Source organism: Acomys minous, assembly GCF_964271855.1.
Source record: "Acomys minous genome assembly, chromosome: 15".
Lineage (NCBI taxonomy): Eukaryota > Metazoa > Chordata > Mammalia > Rodentia > Muridae > Acomys > Acomys minous.
Genome location: NC_140497.1, coordinates 76292423 through 76309676, shown reverse-complemented (window position 1 = coordinate 76309676; position 17254 = coordinate 76292423). Strand labels below are relative to the sequence as shown.

The window sequence follows — 17254 nt, the reverse complement described above, 5'->3', positions numbered from 1 at the left end:
GTTGAAAGACCCCCAGATTAAAAAAAAAAGCCCAGGGCCAGATGGATTCAGTGCAGAATTCTACCAGACTTTCAAACATGAACCAATACCAATTCTCTTCAAACTATTCCATAAAATAGAAACAGAAGGAGCACTGCCAAACTCATTCTATGAAGCTACAGTCCCCCTAAGTCCTAAACGACACAAAGATTCAGTCCACAATGAGAATTTCAGACCAACATCCCTTACGAACATTGATGCAAATATACTCAATAAAATGCTCAAAAACTGAATCCAAGAACATATTAAATACAACATTCACCTTTATCAAGTAGGCTTCATCACAGGGATACAGGGATAAGTCAACATACAAAAACCCATCAATATAACCCACCATATAAGCCAAATGGGAAAAAAAAATACCACATGACCATCTCATTAAATGCTGAAAAGCCTTTGACAAAATCCAACATCCCTTCATGATAAAACTCTTGGAGAGATCAGGGATACAAGGATCAAACCTAAATATAATAAAGGCAAATACACAGCAAGCTAATAGCCAACATCAAATTAAAAGAAAGGAAACTTAAAGCAAGTCCACCAAAATCAGGGATAAGACAAGGTTGCCCACTCTCTCCATATCAATTCAACAGAGTACCTGAAGTTCTAGCAAGAACAATAAGACAACTCAAGGAGATCAAGGAGATACAAATTGGCAAAGAAAAAGTCAAAGCATCCCTATTCACAGATGATATGATACTATAGTGTACATAATTGACCCCAAAACTTCCACCAGAGGACTCCTACAGCTGATAAACACCTTCAGCAAAGTGGTTGGATACAAAATTAACTTTAAAAAAAATCAGTAGCCCTCCTTTATACAAACAACAAACAGGCTGAGAAAAAAGTTAAGGAAACAACACCCTTGACAAGAGCCACAAATAATATAAAATATCTTTGTGTATATCTAACCAAGCAAGTCAAAGACCTGTATGACAAGAACTTCAAGTCTCAGAAGAAAGAAATTAAAGAAGATATCAGAAGATGGAAAGATCTCCTATGCTCATGGATCAGTAGGAATAACATAGTAAAAATAGCCATCTTACCAAAAGCAATCTACAGATTCAATGCACGTCCCATCAAAATACCAACACACTCTTTACACACCTTGAAAGAGCAATTCTCAACGTTGTATGGAAAAACAAAAACCCAGGATAGTGAAAACACCCTGTACAGTAAAAGAACTCTGGAGATATCGCCATCCCGGATTTCAAGTTGTACTACAAGGCAATAATAATAAAAAACATATGGTGTTGGCATAAAATCAGACAGGTTGACCAATGGAATCAAATTGAAAACCCAAAAATAAACCGACACACCTATGGACACTTGATATTTGACAAAGAAGCCAAAAACATACAATGGAAAAAAAGAAAGCATCTTCAACAAATGAAAATAGATCCTCATTTATCACCTGTACAAAACTTAAGTCCAGTGGATTAAAGACCTTAACATAAAACTGGATATACTAAATCTAATAGAAAAGAAAGTAGGGAAGAGCCTTGAACACATTGGCACAGGAGACAACTTCCTAACAGAACACCAACAGCTCAGGCACTAAGATAACAATTAATAAATGGGACCTCAAGAATCTGAAAAGCTTCTGTAAGGCAAAAGGCACAGACAATGGAACAAAACTGCAGCCTACAGATTGGGAAAAGATCTTCATCAATGATACATCCAACAAAGGCTAAAATCCAAAATAGAGAACTCAAGAAACAACAAATCAAATAACCCAATTAAAAAATGGGATGCAGAGCTAAACAGAATTCTTAAGAGAGGAATCTCTAATGGCCAAGAAGCACTGAAAGAAATGTTCAACGAGGAAGAAAGAAAGGAAGGAAGGAAAGAAGTTCATTGTCCTTAGTCATCAGGGAAATGCAAATGAAAACGACTCAGAGTCCATCTTACATCTGTCAAAATGGCTAAGATCAAAAACTCAAAAGACAGCACATGCTGACGAGGATGTGGAGAAAGGGGAACACTCCACTGCTGGTGAGAGTGCAAACTTAGACAACCACTTTGGAACCAATCTGGCGCTTTCTCAGGAAATTGGAAACAACTTTACCTTAAGATCTAGCTTTACCACCCCTGGGCGTGTACACAAAATATGCTCCACCACACAACAAGGATACCTGCTCAACTATGTTCATAGCAGCTTTATTCATAGTAGCCAGAAACTGAAAACAACCTAGATGTCCCTCAAACAAAGAATGGAGAAAGAAGCTGTGGCACATTTACACTATGGAATACTACTCAGCTATTAAAAACAAGGAAATCTTTAAATGTACAGGCAAATGGATGGAACTAGAAACCATCATCCTGAGTGAGGTAACCCAGACCCAGAAAGACACACTTGGTATGTGCTCACTTAAAAGTGGGTATTAGCCATACAGTACAGGACAACCATGATCCACAGATCAAGAGAAGCTAAGGAACAAGGAGGACCCAAGGGAGCAAGCTTTAACCTCACTCAGAAGGAAACACAGGACAGACATGGGAATTAGATGATGACAGGGAAGAGGGTGGGAGAGGGGGGATGAGGAGGGGAAAGAAGGTGGGGACTAGGTTCAGAAAAGTGGGGATGGGAGGCAGTGGGGCTGGGAGAGATGGAAGCCAGTGAGTGGCGGTCTCTGGGACCAGCTGGAGACTTGCTTCAGGGTGGGCTCCTAGGAAGCTATGGGGTGACTCTAGCTGAGACTCCTAGCAGCAGAGGATACGGAGACTGAAATGGTCACTCCCTATGGCTAGGCAGGACTTACACTAGAGGCACAAAACTTTTGACTCAAAAATTACTCTGTCTACAAGATGGGCGGGGATAAAGATGTAGCAGAGCTTGCGGAAATGGTCAACCAATGACTTGCCCAACCTGAAACCCACCTCATGAGAGGAAGCCAACCCTGTCACTATTAATGATACTCTGCTATACTTGCAGACATGAGACTAACTGCCTTCTGAGAAGTTCCACCAATCATCAGATCAAAATAGATGCTAAGACCCATAGCCAAACATTAGAAGGAGATCTGGGAATATTGTGGAAGTGTTGTAGGGAAGGACAGGGGGACACAAACGGGGACAAGAACTCCACAAGACAACTAACAGAATCAACTATCCTAGGCCCAAGGGGACTCACAGAGACTGAACCACTAACCTAAGTGCATGCACGGACTGGACCTACCCCCCCACCCCCACACACACACTTATAGAGCTGATGGACAGCTTCATGTGGGTCTCTCAGCAACTGGAGTGGAGGCTGTCACTGACATGGACACAGCTGCTTGCTTTCCAATCACTTTCCCCTAGCTCAGCAGCTTTGTCTGGCCTCAGTGGAAGAGGACACACTTGGTCCTAACGGGACATGAAGTGGCAGGGCAGGATGGCATGGTGGGGGTGGAGGAGACTACTTTCTTTGAGAAGGGGAAAAGGAAGGGGGGAAGAAGGTGGGAGGTGGGATTGGGAGGAGAGGAGGGAGGGGGCTATGATCAGTATAATAAATATAAATAAATAAGTAAGAATGAATCCACCCCCGCAGAGCCTATTAGAGCCAACAAGAGCATGAAAGGTGTGAAACAGAACTACCAACTAGTCACAGCTGCCCACAGACATGTGAACAAGACGCTCTGGCCAACTCAGCAGGTGCCAGGCTCTGCCCACAGCCACTGCCCTACAGATGCACAAGCAATAAGCAACTGCTACATTATGCTACCAAATTCTCAATACAGCTTACTGAAATTAATACAAAGCATCCTCTACAATAAACTTAGAAAGCACATGTTGCCATAATTTGTCCCTAACTTATTTATAAAACAATAGAAATACACTAAAACTCTGGTTGCAAAAACACAGTATCTCTTTTACGTCAGTGGTTCTCAAAGTTCCTAATGCTGCAACTCTTTAACACAGCTCCTCACACTGTGGTGACCCTCAACCATGATTCATTTCTACTTCATTACTGTAATTTTGCTACTGTTGTAAGTCACGGTGTAAGGATTTGATATGCAGAAATATCTGATATGAGGCCCTGGTGAAAGGGTCCTTCGACACCCAAAGGGGTCTCACCCACAGGTTGAGAACCACTGCTTTAAGCGCAAAGTAGCAAGTTAAGTAATTCCGAACACATACCTTTAAGGCAAAAGGCGACTGCACTGCCCAGAAGATGGCCGTAAGCACTGAGAGCCCACAAGCATGGAGCAGGCCCTATACTAACACGTTCTTCTACAGTCTGCTGAGCCAGAGTGCCTGAACTGCACAAGTGAGTTCCATAAAAGAAGTAAGGGAGGAAATTCACTCTCCAGTTCTCTGCTCTTCCAGAGCATTCCTCCCTCAGGGGAGAAAGAAGATGGTATCGATTTGCTTCCTATCAGAAAAGGAACTGTAACTACTCCGCCCAGGCCTCTGGACTCCTCTCGTTAAGATAAACCTGCCAATGCAGGGGACACTGTGATCTGTGATACACACAGCAAACCTCTCACACGCTGAGAACAGAGGAACGAAGCGTAAGAACCTGGGACAGTTAGAATAAAGGAAAAAATATCTTAACCACTTGAATTTTTAATTAAAAAAAAAGATTTACAATTAAAATAAGAACATTGTAAAAGAATTGCTAAAAATTAAAACAATATACTAGCAAAACTACAAAATTCTATAGAAAACTTGAAATATACCCTTAAGGACACTTTCAACAAAAGCAGAAATTAAAAGAAAAAAAATGAAAAGATAATCAGATGACCAATCTCTGCATGAAGACAAACATGCATTTTTAAATGAGAACACAAGTACACAAGAGAAAAGCCTGGGTGTCCTACCAAAAAACACATGAAGTATAGATATTATAAGATTTCAGAACAAGGGAGATAAACAAAGTTAGTGTCTATACAGAAAATGGGTCACATTAAAATAAATTAGGCATCACACTACAGTAGAAAGAAAAATGGACCAAAGCAGGCGACATTCTGCATCACTGTTACTTCTATCAGCTAGCCAAAGTAAGTCAGATGTAGCATAAAATGAAGACATACTGTCTACCATCCCTAAGCTCCTCCTGCCTCAGAAGCTAAGCAGTTTCAAAGCAGGTCAGTACTTGCAAGGGAAAAATAAAGACATGCTTACAAACTCAAGATCTCAAAGTGTCTCCACCCACAAATTCATTATCAACAAGTTAAGGGAAAACTAACTAGTCCAAGAGACTGAAGATGCAGCTCAGAGGCACCCAGCTGGCCCAGGCTCAATCCCTAACATCTAAGAGGGGTGGGGGGGCAGGGGGGGCTAGTAACAGGGCGTCCAAGATAGACGGAAATAAAGAATTCCCAGGTGACTACTAAATCTTGTCTAAAATTAAACAGGTGAATTTAAGTCTCTCTAAAAAATGTTTCCAAGAAAAGGAAAACAATAAAACTTACACAAATGTTTAAGCTTCCTGCACAGAGACTTGAATTTCTACTGAGGGAGATGGGCTAAATTAATAACATACCTGAAGAAATTAGGCGAGTGAAAGTTTGGGCAGTTATTAACTCCAGCAAAATCAACGGGACAGGAAGGAAAGTGTAATTATAAACTATTACATATCACCCCTGCGTGGTACACAAAACAATGAAAACACTGACTTAGTCCAAAGCTAAGAATACGCAGCACTGGGAGTCAATCCTGATCTTGCCTTGGCAGACAGTGACACAAAACCAGAAAGGGCACTGGCAATTTTTCTTCCGAGAGCCTGCTCCCTAGCTTTCCAGGTTCCTTCTCTTCCGCGCTTCACGATACTCACTCAGAACACCAAGTCCCACTTACAAGGCCGCACAGAAGCACGTTGGAAAACCTAAGAGGCGGCGTGGCAGGAAGGCCAAACTGAGGGACTCAGAAGAGGTGAAGAGGCTCTCAATCAGCCCATGGCTTAAGACAACTACTGATGTTCCTGATGCCATTTGTTTTGTTTTTAGACAGAGTATGTGCCTGGGGCTGTCCTAGAATTCTCACAGGCTGGCCTCAAGTTCACAGAAATGTGCCTGCCCCTGCCTCCCTAGCGAGGGGTAAAGACATGTGCCACCATGCCAGCTATTGGGTTTTTTCAGACACGCACATAAATTACTTTCCTTTTTTTTTTTAATATTTCTTTTTATTTAGTGAATGTTATGACTTCAGGTATATATGTGTTCCACATGTGTGCCTGCTGCCCGTGGAGGCCCTAAGAGGGTGTTAGAGCTCCCGAAACTGAACCACAGATAGCGAGCTGTGAGCCAGGCAGAACCTGGGTCTTCTGCACCTGCAGTCAGTGTTCTTATCCGTTAAGCTCTCTCCAGCCTACATAAATCACTTTGACTTAAAAATTCCTATGAAACAAACCTTGTTGATTCAAACATCAGATAAATATTTCTTTTTAAAAAGCCGAGTAAGTGCACTATGTTTGTAGGAAATGGACTAAGTGTCCTCCTCCTTACACCTTTAGAAGTTTATGTCAGGAATAGTTTCAATTTGTTATTACTATTAAGGCATGCTGCACAAGTAAACATTTTAAATAGCATTTATGTCTAAATAAATGTGGTTTCCTATTTTCTGACATAAATGAATAAAAGTAACATGAAGATTATATATTAAAAGTTCAGGTCCTACGGGGCTGGAGAGATGGCTCAGTGGTTAAGAACACTAGCTGCTTTTCCAAGGACCCAGGCTCAATTCCCAGCAACCACATGGCAGCTCACAACTGTAACTCTAGCTCAAGGGAATTCGACACCCTCTCACAGATGTGCACACGGACAAAACAACAATGCACATAAAATAAAAATCAATAAACCACTTTTAAGAAATGCAGGCTCTATAACTTGAAAGGAGAATCAGGAGTTCAAGGGCAGCCTGGGCTATATGAACTCCTGCTTCACTAAAGAGAGAAGTAAACGATGACTGAGGAGATAACTCAGTGGGTATCATGCTGCCTTTAAGTGTGAGGACCTCAGCTGGATCCCCAGAGTGTATGTGAAAAAGATGGGGTGGCAGAGGGTACCCACTGTCCCAATGCTGGAGGTGGAAACAGGTAGATCCTAGGGCTCGCTGCCAGCAAGCCTAGCCCACTTAATGAGCTCTAGATCCAATTGAGATGCCCTGTTTCAAACCCAACACTGTGTAAGTGGTATGCTGGGGGGGGGGGGGGGGGGAAGGCACTGCCACCAAGCCTGAAGACCTAAGTTTGATCCCCAAGACCCACGTGATGGAAGAAGAGAACCACTCTCCCAAGGGCCCTGTGACCGACACGTACACACTCAAGCACACATATGCACACAAGTAAAGAAACATACAAATATGTCTCAATCTCCGACAGGCATACCCATACGGGTACACGGCTAGATACTCACACTAACAAAAAATAGTATGTGCTGCATAAATGTGATACCTTTAGCATGTTTACAGTTCATCCTGCAACACCAAGTCTTGGTTGGATTACCAAAGAATTATACAGAAAAGAAATACAACTTTACTTGCTTATGTTTCTTGTTTTGAACCCAATTATCACTTTGTTTAATTCTCCATTTGCAGGCTCTTGTCATACTATAAAGTATGATTAGGTTTTAAATAAGTTTTAACAACATCTATAATTAAGTCATTAAAGCCAAATCTACACTAAAGCATCTAGAAAAAGGTGGCAGCTGCCCTGGGAGAAAGCTTACGCCCTGTGCTCCACGGAAGGGGTTTTCCCTGTAGTTGGCTACAGATAAAGACAGACACTTACCTCGACAGTGCTCCATTAAGATAAGTACCTCCCACACATTATCACTGATTGAGTTGACAGCACAGTCCAAATAACCAACAATGTTCTTGTGGCCAGATAGCTCTTTCTGTGAAAAAGAAATAAAATCTTTAAAACTGGAGAATATAAATTTCAAACTTCTATGAGTAAAGTTTGCAAGCCTAATTTAGTAAATTTAATAAATTTTTAAAGTAAGAATAAGGTATGAGAATACAGTATTACAGTGAGGGGATTTATGGCTTCACCGAAAATTTAATGCATATGTAATAGTCATTACCTAAGATAAAAAAAAAATGATCATTTGTTTATATGTAAACAATTAAGTGATAAAAGCAATAATCAACCAAGGACCAGCAACATGGCTCAGGCAGTAAAGACACTTGTTACCAAGCCTGAGGACATGACTTTGATCCCCAGGACCAGCATGGTGGAAGGAGAGGATTATGCCGCGCAAGTCACCCTAACCTCCACTCATGCCACCCCCAACACACCACACACACACACACACACACACACACACTCACATACACACCACACATACACACAACACACACACACATACACACACACCACACTCACATACACGCCACACACACACCACACACACACACACACCTCACACACACACACACACACACTCACACACTCACATACACACCACACATACACACAACACACACACACACACCACACACACACCACACTCACATACACACCACACACACCTCACACACACACACCCACACACACCCCCACACACTACACACACACCACACTCACATACACACACACCACACACACAACATAACTTAATCTACCACAGTAAGTGTATAATATAGTTCTCTGAAATTCAAGAATAAAATATTAGAACTCTAATAATATTTATCTAAAAACTATAAATGAATTAAGCTCTAATGTTAATGAATTACTTTCATATATTTTCCTAAGAATATTATAATTTATGAAGAACTCGTCCATAAATTCATGGGTATATATACTTTTCACTAAATCTAAAGCAGGAACAAGTCGACAGAAAACATTTGTGAAAAAGAACTCACAGATTAAAGATAACACTAGTGATGTGTTCAAGGAAATAACAAAATAGAAAATCTGATAACATTTCCTCCTAGTACAAAATCGCCATTAGCATATGGTGATGCTACAACAGGGCTGGAGACCACTCAGTGGTAAGTGCTGCTTAGCACCTGTGAAGACCCAAGAGTAGAGGGAGAGGATTAGTTTAAACATAGTGACAACTACATTTATAATAATATACGCAGTTTCACTATGCAAAGCAGTCTACGGTCAGAACTACCTACCACATGCAAAACACGCTAAGTCATACAATGGAAGGTGGGTGGCCAAATAAAAGTTGAAGACCACCCCTGCAAAGGCACACTCTCCTTAAAGAGGAAAGACTTCACTGCTGCTGTCAGTATCACCTCACGTGTCTCGTAAGTATACTAACTGACCTGAGTGAAAGACTGGGGCACAGTTGTACATTATCTAGGCTCAAGTTAGAGAACTCAGTCTAGGCTTTGTCCCTGTCTTGAAGTAATTCTTTTTCAACCTTTTTGCTAATAATATCTTTAGCATTTTACAAAATCCAATCATCTCTGTGAACTAGCTAAGGAATAGAAACTGGCATTCAACAGATCAGATCACATAAATACACGTACTCGTAAGTGTTGATAAAGATGCGGACAGTAAGAACTCCCCTTCGCAGTGAGATACGTAGGGTTGGATTAATTAAAGCTGTTGGTGAGGCCTGCCTCAAAGAACACACATGGTTCAGCTGCTGCACCACAGTGTGGCTGTCCTCAAAAGTTTAAAGAACCTGGGCATATAACCAAAGAGAAGCTAACTCCTCAAGGATGTGGATGCACGTGGGTACCACAGCAGCCAAAAAGGGACAAGCATCCCACATAGCCATCAGCTTTTCTACGTGAATAAAATGTGGTGTTGACAGAGTATCATTTGGTGACAGGAAATAAATTATGTACTGCTGAACAGTACAATGTCTATGAGCCTCCAAAGCACTAGGTAAATAAAAAGGAAAACCCACTGTGCAATCCCAGTTATTGGAAATATTTAAAACAGAAGTCCAAAAGCACAGAGAGTAAAGCTAGGAGCTAGACGAAGGGAAACTGAAATGAACAGTAAAGTGGCAGGGCATTTATTTACTTATTTTTTAGGGGTGACGAAAAGATTTTGAAACTACAGAATAGTATATTATGAATGTACTAACTAAATCAGTTCATTTTTTATTACCTCAAGTCCAGCTTAAGAAAATATACACGTGCATGCAATTATACACAAATAAAAACCGAGAAGGAAAGGCGAAGAAAAGTGAGACGTAGAAGGCATAGAGAACACTACTGAAAGATGGAAGTTCTACTTCAAAATCACATTGTACTGTTTACTCAGCCACTGATGCTCTTACTAGCCTACTAGGCTATCCTTACTGTACTAGTGTTCTTCCTTAACAAAGGACAACTGGCCCTACACGGCAAAGTCCACAGGAAAGCCAAGGAGCAGCAGGATGGTAAAATGAAAAACATGTTCATTTTCGTGGGTGTAAACACAAGATGAATGTAGAAAGCGTGGACAGCAAATACAGCCAGCACACTCAGGGTCCGAGTCTCTTTCTGCAGGAGAAATACAGAATGCAGACACGGTTGGGCAAGAAAAGAGACAAGGCTTCTCGGCATCTGGAAAACTGTATCTTTTAAAGTGTCCAGTAGACAAACTTGCTGTTTAATGTGCAATTCTAAGTTTTCTATTCTCCAAATAGCCCACAATTACAATGATTGGATAAAGTAAGAAGGGTACGCTGCCTAGTGAACCTTCACTGGGAAAAAGGCTGCAGCTGTGCTGAGTCTCGGGTGGCCAGATGCACTGAGCTATCAATTCCCACATAACTGTTGTGACCTTTCAAGTTTTTCAAGTGTGTATAAAATGATGCATAACTTCCCTAAAAATCTGTGAGTGTTGTAGTATAAAATCAAAAGAAAAGCAACCAAGTGTCACTTACCATAATCGTGATCTCCCTTTTACAGACGCTCAGGTCCGCTGTGTTATTGACATACATTCGCTTCAGTGCACATCGGATCCCACCGTGAGTCCGCACCAGGAAGACCGTGGAGAAGCCACCTATGAAAGGATGTTCCAGTTAATTTAAAGTAATCAGAAACCACCATCAAATTGTATGCTATTATTTTACTGGACACTGTAGTGACTATAGTGCACACCTTTAATCCCAGCCCTTAGGAGGCAGAGGCAAGTGGATCCCTGCCAGGTCATGGCGAGAATGGTCTACAAAGTGAGTTTTAGGATATTTAAAGCTACATAGCAAGGAAAAACAAAACAAAAATAGTACTTAATATCCCCCCCCCTCCTCTGTCTCTCTCTGTGTCACACACACACACACACACACACACACACACACACACACACCACACCACACCACACCACGCCACACGATCATTTTGGAGCTAAATAACAGAGGGTACCAGTCAAGGACTATATTCAAGACAAAAATAAGTACATTAAGCAACGTATTGATTAAGAGCCTATTGCTTGTTTCCTGTATCAATTAGGAGCAGTGCTTAAGCACACTTCTCAAACGAATCTGCTTCTCTTTCCAAGGGCAATATATTAAAACTCACTTTCCCACAGAAATACCTGTGACGCAGTGTGCACAAAGGTCCCTTGTGGAACTAGCTTCATGACACTAGTTATCCCCCACCCATCTTGACGTGAAGCACAGCTACTGTTTAACACTCAATATAGCTAAAAAGGGGACAGCTGGCCCTCCTCTGACTGCAGGGATGCGCCTGTCAGCAACTGACTCTGGGCTCTATAAGGTGTAAGGTATAAAAGGAAAAATCTACTGCTATGGCAGCAACTGATTTCCGGCCAAACCGAAGTCCATGGTGAACCCACTCCTCTCTCCTGCCTCTGTGTAAGGTGACTCTTAGAGACAATCTGTGGCCACAGTCCCAGGAGAGAAAATGGCTCAGAACCCTGAGTTAGCCACCCTCCTCCAGAGCTCCGGGAGACGGCGATGCCTTCTTTACCTGTGCCAGCCACTGAAATGTTCTCTTTACTGCATCTGAGAAGGCACTTCATTTTACATACACACTTAGATGGTGCTATTAAAAAGCAATTATTTTTGTCAAATCTAAGGTAAGAGTCTCACATTAAATTTTTAAGACTCATTTTTATAACACGTTTTTCTTAAATGCGAATCAATTCTGTTAATACTATAAAAGCATGATTGTTAAATTGGTGCTATTGTTGGAAAATATGAGACAAATGTATTGTGAGACACTTTCAAGACGCACAAGAAGAAATTATGAAGTGATACAGATCTCACAGAGGAAGGGTCAGTGACACTGACAGAAGTAAATGCAACAGTGGAAGGGACAGTAATCTTTACTGACCTGGAGTCCCTTCCCGTCTTAGGTATACAATTGCAAGTACAACCTCGCTTTCTCAAAGCTCTTATGTGAAACAGTTACATGGAATACCTACCCGAGAGGTTACCTCCACCCTCCTCTCCACATAAACACACACAATCATACAATTAAATGACCGTGAGCTTTGTTAGATAATTCTACCTAGGTTTTACAAGCTATCATACATATGCTTGGTTTTTGAATGTTTTAATGAGTACTCCCGTTCCTGTACAAGCTAGCTCTCCATTCGTAGTACCAAGGCGCTCACACATGCTGCGGTGAGAACAGAGACTGGGTTAAAAAGGAAGACTGAGAGTTACCATGACAGAGTCTGACACGCTGAGGTGACGGGTAAGTGGGCTTGGAGCTGAGTATGACGTAACTGAGCTGGCCAGGTGAGAGGCAGGCAGGGCTCTGGGCCACTGACCACCAACCAGCTGGCCACACAAAGCCCTTGAGGAACATAACACAAGGCAAAAACGTCCACTAGTTTTGTATCAAGCTGACAGAAGCTATTGTCATCAAAGAAGAGGGAGCCTCAATTAAGAAAATGCCTCCATAAGATCAGGATGCAGGCAAGCCTGTAGACATTTTCTTAATTAGTGTTTGATGGGGGAGAGCCCAGCCCACTGTGGGTGGGGCTATCCTTGGGCTAGTGGTCCTGCGTTCTATAACAAAGCAAGCTGCACAAATCATGAGGAGTAAGGGAGTAAGCAGCACTCCTCCGTGGCCTCTGCATCAGCTCCAGCCTCCAAGGTTCCTGCTCTATTTGAGTTCCTGTCCTGACTTCCTTTGATGACAGACTATGATGTGAAAATGTAACTCAAATAAAACCCTTTCCTCCCCAAACTCCTTTTGGTCATGGTGTTTCATCACCATAGTAACCCTAACTAAGGGAGTGTCCTTCCTTATACTCTGATTTCTAATACCAATGAAAACTTTAAATGCAAACTCTTGTGAAGAATATGCAAAGTGGAAGCAAGCTTTAAGGTTTAAAGAACAAAAAGAAATTGAGAAACACACAAATTCTAAGTAAAGACCAATCCGAAGAAGAAGCTTCCTCTTAGGAGACCATTTCAGACCACCTCTAGATAAAAGCTAGACATGAGGTAACCAAGAGAACTGCACCGACACCTTGGTGGCTGTGAGCGAGGCGACTGTCACCACGGAGTAGTTACACGCCTAGCTATGTGAACACAAGAACAAACAGTCTAATTCACAACCATAACACACAAGGCTGAAAGTCATAGTGTCGCCTGAGTGACCAACAACAGAGAGCCAAGGTGAAAGTCAAGGTCAGTAGCAACAAAGCCTGAGTCAGAGAAGGACAAAGGCAGCTCCAGCACCATAACTGAGCAGAAAGCACATGAGGAATGCATGAGCATACCCCAGGCTGAGCGAAGAAAGGGGACATGCGCAGAGCGCAGGCCTGCCTTTGCTTTGGCCATGTTAGCCTGGGGGACTAACTAACCCCAACAGAGCCTGCCTCCTCCTTGGTCCAGCCTTCCTGCAAAAGCCCAGAGACTCCACTGGCTTCCTTCTCCATCTCTCAGAAGTCAGTGTAGTCTCTCAGTCTCCCCACCGAGCCCCGCCCAGCCCCACCCAGCACACCCCCACCTAAACATAAGGCTGAGTGTTTTCTCATGATTGGTTGTACCACGTGGTCCAACAAACAAGAGTTTGCAAGTGAAAAGGCCCATGTACTACTTCTATGCACACAAAGGGCAGCAAGAGAGCACACTGCCGTTTGCCTGCATCACTTTTCCTTCAGAGGCACTGTCATGGTACATGTTATGAGTGGTGCTGTTTACTGAGCATAAGAGCAGCCTTGAGCTGGATACAGCGGAAGAGCTATGCTACTTTAGTGCCTTGAGGGTGCGTGCATATCATGTTGAAACATTAGGTAGGTTTAAACTTGCTTAAATATTGGTTGATGGCAACATCTTAGAAAATATCATTTCTGGATAAGACAGATGTGTTTCAGCAATATTTGGTACAAAAAATCCTTTCAATTCTAACATGATTCCCACCCCCCATAAGTAGCATAAGCCCCACAACATTACCCTCATGTAAACACAGATTATGTTCTGGTGACTACTGGCTTGATTAAATTATTAAACCTAAAAGGAGTCACGGAAAACCTTAAAAATTGGAAATCAGTACAAGATATCAGAAACATGCAATACAGACTTGTCATGTACTTAGCAAATACTGATATGTTCATACAATTAGACTTCCTTATCCACTGCGTGAATATTTTTTAATTCTCACGAATTCCTGTCTGTACCACACAGCATAGTTGGTAGTATTTATTAATTCAGAATTTCACTGAGTATTAAGCAAGGAGGAGAGTGCATGCAAAATGACAAACAAACTCATCAGTGACCTTTGACTTAGTCAAACTGCTCCTTCTTCCCACAGAGGAAAATGGGGGATTTCTTGAATCTCTTGTTAAAACTAACATGTACAATTTCTTTGACATCTCTCCTATAAGTAGAAATGTTCTGAAGAAGCCCTCATTTAGAATTACCCACATGCTGCAGAAGAAGCGTGGTAAGATGCCTTCGCGGTTAGCTACACATACACAGTGGACTGAGGCCGCTCCCTGTGGCGCTCTGCGGTCTTCTCTCCTACCGAGTTACACTCACAGCCCTTGCATTTTGAGACAGCATTTCATTATGTAGTCCTTTCGATTCTAACAGGATCCCCGAAGAAGGACACTACTGCTGATTATACACTTGAGACTTTCCCAAAGGGACTGCAAGTCTCCTGTGACAGAAAAAGTTTATGGTAGCCTAGAAACCCTCAGCTCTCAGCATCCCCGCACATGAATCGCTCGTGTTTGTCAACGATGTGGCTGTAGGTGATAACTCCTAGGAAATGTATCCTTAGGGAGGAAAGAGAGGGAAGGGAAGATAACATCACGTGGTCTTTTTTCTTCCCTGTACACTTTGCCAGTAAAGTAGAGGGAAGATTCAACTATCAGCAACTCCTAGCTCCAACCATGGCCAAGGAAAACCATGTGACTTTGAAGCTCTGTTCACGATAAGCAGGAAAGGCCCTTACGTGTGCCTGTGCAGTTGGAGGCACAGCAAAGGTCTTCCCATGAACGACTTATCTCTGAAAAACAGAGCAAGCCCTAGGTTAAGTCAGCAGACCCAAGGCTTTCCTCTAAAAGTGAGGCCCTTTCTAACTAAGAATGATTACTAACTTACTCTTGCCAAAGGCACTGTTATCAGTAAGTGCAATGAATCAGAACTGAGGGGAAGACAAATTGTATTTCACTCCTGTAACATCATACAGCCTTTCACTTATTTCTACTTTATAGATGAGAAACAGGCCGAACACTGAGGAGGCAGACAGCTAGTCTAACAAGAAGAGCCAGGTCTTTTATTCCCCTATAAATCCTATGTTCTAGTGACTCTCACAGCCCACACCTACCCATGCTGGCACATGCCAAACAAGAGGGAAATGTACAATTACAAACAGAAGAATCTAGAAATAATAGAAGTGAGGAACAAAAGGAAAATGAAGAAATCAAGTAAGAACAATGCACTCCCCCAAATTTTTCTTAAGAAAATTTTACTTGATAAGCACAATACCTTATGTATAAAACACAAAGCATGCTTAAACTGGGTTACGTAAAGCCTTAGAAAAAGAAACAAAGCAACTGTACCCAGGTGTGCCTGTAATCCCAACAATTTGAGAAATAAAAGCAGGAGGACCAGGAGTTTTGAGCCGTTGTCCTCAGCTACAGAATTAGTTTACAGCCAGCTGGGCCACAAGAAATCCTACCTCAAAACAAACACAAAAATGTCCCTAGGTAACAAGGTACTGTGAAAAATGAGTATACACAGGGAACAACTTCAAATTACAATAATATTTAATTTTAAAAGTTTTGTAAGCTGTAATACTGCAGACAGCAATCAGATTTTTTTAATCTCTCTGAAATTTCATAAAATAGGGACCCTTGTCCCTATAAGCCTGCCAGTGGATCCTTTTCTCAGGGCACATACATGGTAGTTCATCTTGGCCACTTCCACTGCTTATCACTGCCCAGTCCCATGCTGTGTGTGCTGCAGGCATCTGGGTCTGCAGCTCTTACAAATGAACTAACACAAATACACCCACCACAGTATTTACCTGGGTAACAGTTATTTGAGATCTCCCTTCTCACTGGGCATGGTGGTGCAAACCTCTAACCCAGCACTCGGCAGGCAGAGAGGCAGGCAGATCTCTGTGAGTTTGAGGACAGTTTGGACAGTCCAGGAGAGGCAGGACAGGACTCTATGTAACAAAGAAATCCTGTCTCGAAAAACCCAAAAGAAACAGAAAAAAAGAAAGAGCTCTCTCTTCTCTAATGGATTCTATACTTAGAAAAGCAAGTACTGTGTATACCTCATTTACTATATACTACCAACGCCAGTCATCTTGCCTGACACTCAAATCATCTATGGAGTGAATAACTTAGTATTAATTGACAGATTCTGCTGGAAGTGGTTCTATTTAATCCAAGCCCCTGTTCCTTGATATTGACTGTCTCCTAACCGAGTACACACGGTATGCAAACCAAATGCAAGCTCACTGCCATAAGTGATGCTTAACTACAACAAGCTGTGTTAACAGCCTGCCTGTTCTTTCCTAGAAAAACTACTTCCAATTTGACACTTATCAGTATTATTTCAAATACAAAAGTGTTTCCTTTCATCTTGGAAGCGAAAATGCCCTCCATGGTCAAAATGAAGAAAGTTAGCATACTCTGTGAGGATTTTCAGCACTAACCCACATAATACACTTTCACACAATCATCACATTTAATTCATAAACCCTTTTTCAGTATTAACTTCACTGCTTGGTCTACAAGGCAGTAGAGTGGCTGAAAGATGTTTATTGGATGTTTCAAAACCCAATGCTAAAGTGGAGGATTCAAAGTGTTCTCAACACGGAGTGATGGCAAATAAGGTGATGGATTTCATAACTTCACACTGTATACATGTATCAAATTATCACAAATAAAATGTTT

At 41.9% G+C, this 17254-nt stretch overlaps 1 protein-coding gene across 2 annotated transcripts in view; it reads right to left on the bottom strand.

The window, feature by feature from the left end:
- The window catches only part of BMP2K (BMP2 inducible kinase), a 104984-nt gene that overhangs the window by 65022 nt on the left and 22708 nt on the right, over nt 1-17254 (bottom strand). For both annotated transcript variants that reach the window (XM_084759358.1, XM_084759359.1), the window contains exons 2-3: nt 10806-10924; nt 7754-7859 (exon numbers count right to left, since the gene is read on the bottom strand). In XM_084759358.1, the coding sequence (XP_084615484.1) occupies nt 7754-7859; nt 10806-10924 (225 nt within the window). The remainder of the gene's footprint in view (nt 1-7753; nt 7860-10805; nt 10925-17254) is intronic.